The sequence below is a fragment of the Haplochromis burtoni genome, unplaced genomic scaffold (genome assembly GCF_018398535.1).
Source record: "Haplochromis burtoni strain Fernald_Lab_line unplaced genomic scaffold, NCSU_Asbu1 Contig_1247, whole genome shotgun sequence".
NCBI classification, from domain to species: domain Eukaryota; kingdom Metazoa; phylum Chordata; class Actinopteri; order Cichliformes; family Cichlidae; genus Haplochromis; species Haplochromis burtoni.
Window position 1 is genome coordinate 40,712 of NW_024583608.1, and position 8,518 is coordinate 49,229.

The following is an 8,518-nucleotide window of genomic DNA, read 5'->3' on the forward strand; positions in this document are numbered from 1 at the left end:
GGGAGGTCTGGGCCTCTTTGCTTAGGCTGCTGCCCCCGCGACCCGGCCCCGGACAAAGCGGATGAAGATGGATGGATGGAAATAAACATGATCAGATTGGGGAAACAAATTGCCTTTACAGTGGTATTACTTAGACTTCACATGAGTAAGAGGTTAATGTTATAGCGTCCCTAAAAATCTTATGATTGGTTGTTTTGAAGTAAATAAGTGTAAAAGACTGCAACTGGTTGTTTAAAAGTATAAAATGGTAAAGCCATGTGTGGTCTGTAGCATTTTCTGATAACATCACTCTGACATGACTCAGCTTGGGCCTGTGTAAATGTGTAACCCTAGACATGTGTGGGTTATTCCCCTAAACCCGCTGAGCTGAGGTTCCCAGCAGCAGTGAGAGGGAAGCCTTTGGGAAGAAAACAGAACAAAGTTCCCCATGATACATCAGTTAAATTCTTAACTGTGGAAATGAATGCACACCATTTGACACTAAAGTTGTGACGAGCATGATGAGTCAGTGTAGTGACTAAGTGATATTAGCGATACTAGATGGAGGTATGAGTGTATCCATGTAAGCTGACTCATGTCTTTTCTGTCTGGTGAGGGATGTTGAGTACCAAAAAAGGCAATGATAAACCAGAGAATGTTCACAGACTTACTATAATATATTAATAAATTAATGAATAAGTATAATATGATTTCTCTATTTAGTTCTAATTTGTGACTCTGTAAAAAACCTAATATTAAAGTACATGTAGTATTTTAGGCATAGGAGTTGTGTCATTGTTTGACTGAGAGGGCCTGGACCTTCTGTGCTTCTCCCAAGTCTTGTTATCATGGGACAAGTAATCATTTTAACTGACACACATAAAAATGTATGTTTCTTTCTTCTAAAATTTTTTCCTTAATTTCAAAGCAGGTTTAAGTTTAGGTTTTAGGGCTAGGTTTGGGACCATCACTGATGACAATTTAGACCTCAGATGGTTAACCTCTTACCATCCACAACGTCGCTGGCAACCTGTTGGTTTTGGTTTTGTTAGAGCCACATGCTCAAGAGGCAAATTTTTATAAACTACATGTTAGCTGTCATACATTTTTGCATTGAAGTTTTCATATTAAATTGGAATGCTTCAGTCAGGGCAAAAATTTATAAAAAAGCCATGGACAGCATAAAAAATAGTAGATGGTAAAGGAAATAAGTACCATAACAGGATATTAGTTAAATGGACTGGTTCTTAAATAGCGCTTTTCTACTTTGTCTGAGCACTCAAAGCGCTTTATACAACTAATTCATTCACCCAATCACACAAGCACTTCTTCTAAGCTCTTAAGTGCTAAATATCTTACATTTATACACATTCACACTCAGATGGATGCATCGGAGAGCAACATGGGGCGACCGTGGCTCAGGGGGTTGGGACCGGGCTCTCTGTCCTGGTCGTTGTGTCCTTGGGCAAGACACTTCACCTACGCCTACTGTGTTGGCCAGAGGGGCCGATGGCGCGATATGGCAGCTGTTCTGTCAGTCTGCCCCAGGCAGCTGTGGCTACAACTGTAGCTTGCCTCCACCATGTGTGAATGTGAGAGTGAATGAATAGTGGCATTGTAAAGCGCTTTGGGTGCCTTGAAAAGCGCTATATAAATCCAATCCATTATTATTAGTATCTTGCCCAAGAATTATTTGGCATTTTGCAGAGACTAGAGCAGTCTGGGATCAAACCACCGACCTTCTGGGTAGTGGTTGACCTGCTCTGCCACCTGAGCTACAGCCTTAATGTGGGTGGTTCTTGTAAAATTAAGTTACTTCATACTCCATCTTTCAGTGGACAGTACTGACAAAACCGCCTAATGTGTGAAACTGACATTGTGGATCCCAGTCTTAAGAATTCAGATAGTGTTTGGTTTTTGCTTTAAACACTTACTGCAGTATAATGAATGCAGCATCATTCAGGGGTTGACAATCTGTCCTGATGCATAAATTTCTACACCAGAACATTTTTCAAAACATTTTTAGTCTTTCGCCTAATAGCTGCCTTCTCTTTTCCCCTCAGCTCTTATGTACAGTTGTGGTTGATATCTCAGCTCGGGTTTTGACCACATCCAGCACAGATGACCAGCCCATTCTTTCTCAACGGCACTATCAGCACACCGACCAAGACACGGGCACCCAGCTGGTCTGTGATAAGTGCCCGGCTGGCACCTATGTCTCCATCCACTGCTCTCCAACTTCTGTGAGGGAATGCAGCCCCTGTCCCAAAGGCACCTTCACACGGGGAGAGAATGGAGTTCAGCAATGCCATCGCTGCAGGAGTCCTTGCCCAGCTGGCTTTATTGAGAAAACGCCTTGCACAGCCACCCAGGATCGAATCTGCACATGCCCACCCAATACATTCCTGTCAGGGGATGGTGCTGCTGTGTGCAAGCCCCACTCCTTGTGCCCCCCAGGCAAGAGGGTGAAAAAGCAGGGCAGTGAGAAAAAGGACGTGGTCTGTAAGCAGTGCTCTGAGGGAACTTTTTCAGATGTGAAATCAAGTGCAACACAGTGCAGAAATCACACAGACTGCCAGGTTCAGGGGCTGGTGCTGCTCTCACCAGGGACTAGAGAGAAAGATAATATCTGTGGACCCCTTTCTACAGCTCCATCCTCTGCCTCCACCACCGCTTCAGGTGGCTCAGGACTTGTACAGGAACCCATTATTTCTTCAATCTTTCCAGCACCCCTGGCTGGACCTGCACAAAAAGGTGAGGGATGGGAATTCTGTTTAATAATCTTCTATTTGAATTTATATAGTTTTCAACTTTAACTGTTTTTTATATTAATGTTTCTTTACATTTATAAAAGTTGACCTAATAAAAGTTGCATTTTTCAAACATTTTCCATGTGAATTTTCCTGCGAAATTTCAAAGGTGGCATTTATTGTCTCCTCCATTATTGCCTTGCCTAAAGGCCTCTTTTATGCTTGCTTACATTATCAACAGCAAACAATATTAGCTACTAATAGCTAAAAAAGTGCTAATCATAATAATAATAATAATCCTGTTAATAAAACAATAACAATAAACAGCTGGCTTGCAAGGTTCCACACACTAAATGTGACACAGTAAGCAAGGCAGAATTAGGCAGCAAGCAGCTACATGAAAGGCTAGCAAGTTATTTGATTTAGAAGGTAAGCTAAGATTAACCGTCAGTCAGAATTTTGGGGGCAAATTATTATATAATTTTGGGGGCAAATTATTATAATAATAAAATAATAATAATAATTGCTATTAAAGTTAGAATATGAAAACCAATAAGTTTATTTGTACAGTGCCTTAAAAAGCACACAAAGTGGTTTACAGGAGTTTCAATTCATTGAGGTACCTTCATTTGGCTTTCTTCTGGCTTAGGGACTAGTAAAGCGCTATATAAATGCAGGCCATTTACCATTTACCATTTAGGTAAGGTACTGCTGGTTTCCTTAAGTAATGTAGTGGGAGCATGTAGGGTGCACATATAAATTAAAGCACAAAGTAAAAGTGCTTATTCTTCTTTATGAATTATTGCTTAGAAATTCCCAAAGGGAAGGACATCTGTAGGCATGGAAAAAAAACTAGCTTTAGTTCCCTTTCCCAGTAATGGTACTGTTTGTGAAGATTAGGACTTACGGGAATTTCTCTCTTTTTTCCTCAGCAGACTTAGAAAGCAAGTAGAGTAACTGCAAGTAGAAAGCAAGAAATCGGCTCCCTTTTTTTTGTTTCTCCTCTATGTAGAAGACCAGTTCTCAATATGTCTTAAACTGCTTCTACATCAGCTGTGATTCATTCAGTACATCAGTCATTTCTCAGAATCAACCATCCAAAGTCAGTATACTCCTCCCCTGGGTCAGCCCTACCACATCTATAATACTGTCACTGCTGTTTGTGTTGGCATGGGATCGATGGCTTCACAGTCAGTTAATCTGACCTGATCTGTGCTGCAGTAGTGGGGTCGTTACATACTTGCAGTTGTTCATTTTCACCTGTCTCTTATTGTCAGTAGAAGTAAAAGGCATTCTGGGAAGAAAAGGATTGTCAACTGAATTGTAGTGGGTGTGTGTACTAAAACGTCATAGCACAGTGCTAACAGAAGTGATAAAGTACTACATCAACTAGCTATATGAGGTGTATAACAAGTTAGTGTAGAGGGTTTAATCTCCTAGCAACCAAATATATTGAAGCAACTCTGAAATCCATATATGGAGACATGAAAAGGTTATAGAGGTCTTGGAAAACAATGATCTAATACTTACAGAGGAGATAGTGATATGATTCAGGATGTAGGATCTACATAAAAGATTTAAAAAATTGAATCTGTTGCTCACTGCCAAATTCATATTTCTCATTTAGAAATTATTTGCTGATCAAACATTATAAACCCCAAAAATAGTTATTTTGAGCCCGAGTGAACATTTGGGCTCAAAAAAACTATTGATTGACAGCTACCTAACATCATCTAAATGCTCTTTTTCATCTTCATGAATATTCAGATTGTAATAACAATTTTAAAAAGGTGTACACGGCCCACTCAGTGATGAATATTAATAAACAGCTGGAAAGTCAATAAAGCGCGTTTGTGCCAACTCATAGACATTCGGTTGTAATTAAAGTTATAAGCCACCACCTAGTTTTTTTTCACCAACACTTTACCATTACGTAGCTTTAGTTAGTGTACGACGCTCACGCCATGTTATAATGATGCAGTGTGTTAGTGCCAGCCAAAATATCACACTGATTTTGAGGATTTGTCTTGCATAAACAGAAGCCAGTTGCTTCTGTGAGCAGCAGGGTGGTACTGGCTGACACACTGATAATCAATAGTGGTAAATAATGCACTGATATTGATTGATCATTGGTTTGTTCCAGTGTCCACAAAGCACTGCTCCACTTTTATGTCAAACACATTGCTAATTGTTCTACCATTTCAACAGACTGGAAGCAGTTTTTAAGTTGTTCTGTCTGACTAGTTCCCTCTCTTTTTTTGATTTAGCACTGTTCCTCCACCCAGGCTGATTACAATGTCCCTCACTTCTTAATGAACAGACTGTGGAATGAGCAATTTAGAGCTCATCTGCTTTAAGATAACAAGATGGAGCACAGCTTTATTTACAAAGCAGAAGGAGGAGAAGGATATTAGGGGAAAGTTTGTAGTTACATTTTGACGGGTGATTTACCTCTTGAGGGATGCAAACATACTGTAGTCACCCAAGTCAGTTGTGTTCACACTAAGTACGACTGAAACAATATTCAGCACCTCATCATCACTTCTGTGCAGTCCCTTTGGAAAGCTGTGCCTTTTCAGGCTTCTGTCTTGGATATTATTATTTCATTTTCTTCACTTGAAACCCACTCCTGCACCTAATGTAAGAACAAAATTAAAGAAATTTCTGTTTGTGCACCAAGCTATGCTAATTGCAGATGCTCAGATTAAGCTCTCTGGTCATTTTTTGTGTGTGTTGTGTACAGCTTCTCCTTGTTCTCCCCAAATGTGGGCATATGTATTAGAGACGGACCGATCCGATATTACGTATCGGTATCGGTCCGATACTGACGTAAATTACTGGATCGGATATCGGAGAGAAATAAAAAATGTAATCCAATCCATTAAATATCAAAAAAGCACCTCACAAAACTTGCCACACGGCGTAACTCGGCTCATAACCGTAGCACGGAGCAGTGTGCTCAAGTGATAGAGCGGCTATGTGTATTTGTAGCCTCAAACCAGCATTTCATCTCTGATGAAGTCATCCCAGAGAGAAGAAAAGCAAGTGTGTAAGTTCATCTCTGAATGTTTGTAAAGCATTCCCACGTTAAGCTTAACAACCGATATATGGAGCAACTGCCTCTTCTTGCTGCTACTTCAATCGTGAAACTGCTTAATGATCAGCTGATCGGCTTTTCTGTCGCGACTGTCTCTCTTGTTTGTTTTTGGCCCACTTTGCAGCAGAAAGAGGAAACCAGCGGCTGAACAACAGCAGCACGTTTAAGCTTGATAAGCTGTTGTTAGAATTTATTTAATATTACTTTCTAGACCAGGATCTTTTTCTACGCAGCTGACGGCTGGTAACTGTGCAGGGGCGGATCTAGCAAAGTTTAGCCAGGGGGCCGATAGGGCATGAACAGGGAAAAGGGGGCACAAAGACATGCTTTTCTTTCTTATTCTCATTTAAAATGTCTAGCTTTTAATAAATAATTATCTGAATCTTACACCCAAAGTTTTAATCTTATGTAAAATATATAGAAGTCCATTACTGTATATAGTAACTGTTAAGTCTAAGGAAAAAGTAGTATAGCTTACTAGGGTATATACCCTAGTAAGCTATACTACTTTTTCCTTTGGGAAGGTACCATCTGTGCAGTCTGCAATTCTGTTGAAGAAAGATGTTGAATCTATTTAATTATTCTTGAAAAAGAATTGATTTCTGTGCATTTTTTTTCCACACTGCATCAAATTAAAGTTGATTACGTCGATTAAGCATCATGAGGTGGAGGGTGAGGGGTGGTTCCCTATTTTTTTTGCTGGGAGTTTGCAACCCTATTAGTTAGGTTGCTTAATATTTCTGCTAAGTACTCTTTAAAATACCAGAATAGGAAGGATGGAGTAGGTTTAAGTTTATTAGATTTATCAGTATTGCTGAACTATGAAATATTTTGGGTGCAGTGTATTTTTTACATACAGGTATAACAGAATAGCTTTAGTGTTGTTGTTTATTTAAACTTGAGTATGAACTTATACAAAATGCAGCAATATATTAAAAAAACAGTTTTATTGATTAAAAAAACACACTAATATTCATATCGGTATCGGCCGATATCCAAATTTATGATTTCGGTATCGGACATAAAAAAGTGGTATCGTGCCATCTCTAATATGTATATAGATTTTGACATCTGTCAATCATTTACACTGGTCTGCAATTTCTGCAGAGTATTAGTATTAGTATGCTCAACAATGACTATAATGGCCACTGCCTGGAAAACAAAGGAGATTTTGACCCCTGTGAACATCATCTAAACACTCTTTTCGTTTTCATGAATACTCAGATTGTAATAACAATGTCAAAAAGGTGTACACAGCCCACTCAGTGATGAAGTAAGTCAACAAAGCGTGTTTGTGCCAGATTACTTGGATGGATTAAGGTGTTAGGATCCCCCGCCCATGATACCGTCTGTTTTTTTTTTTTGTCTTAGTTAGACAGAACTCCCAAGTGACTGAGTTTAATTCCCTCTTTCTCTGTGTCACTGTTGTCTCTCATCTGCTACTTCTATACTATCTACTATCTTTGCTTTCCTTGTCTTTCTTATCTCTCTTCTTGCTTGTTCTGTGTCTCCATCAACCTCTCTGCCTCTCAACACAGGTACCCACAGCCAGTCAGCAGCCATTCAGCTGAAAGAACCCCAGGGTGGAAAAAGCCAGCGAGCAGAAGAGCCCCTCCGAAGCCATCCCGGCACTCTCACCCCACCAAATTGGACTCCTGTTCTCCCAGCTCATGAGGAACCAATGGACCATGAGTTGCAGAGGGGGCAACTGAATTCTGAACCAAACCCAGGGCCTAACAAGAGGGCAATGGAAGATCTGGAGACTGAAGAAATAGTCAAGGTTGAAACAAGCATAAGAAAGATTAATGGACAAGATAGCGCAGGTGGGGCCTCCAGCTCCTACAGGCCAACTCGCAGGGGATTCCCAAGACTAAGCGCCCATAATCACTTTGACATAAACGAGCACCTGCCCTGGATGATTGTACTGCTGCTGCTGCTGGTGCTGGTGGTGATCGTAGTGTGTAGTGTGAAGCAGAGCTCTCAGGTGTTGAAGAAGGGACCAATGCAGGACCCGAGCAGCATCATGGAGAAGGCAATTCAAAAGAAACCCCCTGCACCACTAACTCAAGTCCGAGAGAAGTGGATCTACTATGCCAACGGACAAGGTAAACCTACTGGATCTTTTGGTGTTGGAAACTGCTTTTCAACTGAGGTAGAAACACAGTTAGATCTTCAGAAGAGTCTCTAAGACTTTGAAATTGCACACATTCAATTATTTTGATAACTTGGGGTTTGGTGCTGAAGTTGTGGAACATAAAAATCTATCTCTATCATTTTCTCTCAGTTCGAGGGGTTAGGGTTAGGAGTTAGGGTCATTCAGTTAAAATTCAGCGACATGGATGAATAAAGGGAGAATTAATCATTTGATGTGAATTTGGGGCTTCAAAGTTAATCTACTCCTAACCTTTAATCAAGTGACTGAAGAAACTACTAACATGACAGGGTCTTACCATGGCCATTGTGTTTTTTGTAAACTCAGCATTGTTTCTACTAAACGCTCTACATCTGCAGCTCACAGGAGGCTGCAGACTCTTAGTTACTCAGTGCATATCTCAGGCTAACGTTATAGCGTGCGTGAGTTCTGCTTGTGAACTGCGTAGATCCCCGTACCGATTCCACCTCCCCTCCACAATTTCTTATTGCCACTCTCTGTAGCTACAGATTGAGATGTAGGGTTGAATGTTTTCTACAA

The 8,518-nt window shown here is 40.4% G+C and overlaps 1 protein-coding gene across 1 annotated transcript in view; it reads left to right on the top strand.

Moving 5' to 3' along the window:
* tnfrsf21 (tumor necrosis factor receptor superfamily, member 21) overlaps window positions 1-7,931 on the top strand; it is a gene marked incomplete at its 3' end in the record, with an annotated part of 38,503 nt that extends 30,572 nt beyond the window's left edge. The window contains 2 exon segments of the mRNA XM_014331098.2: window positions 2,043-2,733; window positions 7,365-7,931. Of these exon segments, the coding sequence (XP_014186584.1) occupies window positions 2,043-2,733; window positions 7,365-7,931 (1,258 nt within the window).
* Window positions 7,932-8,518: the final 587 nt, after the last annotated feature.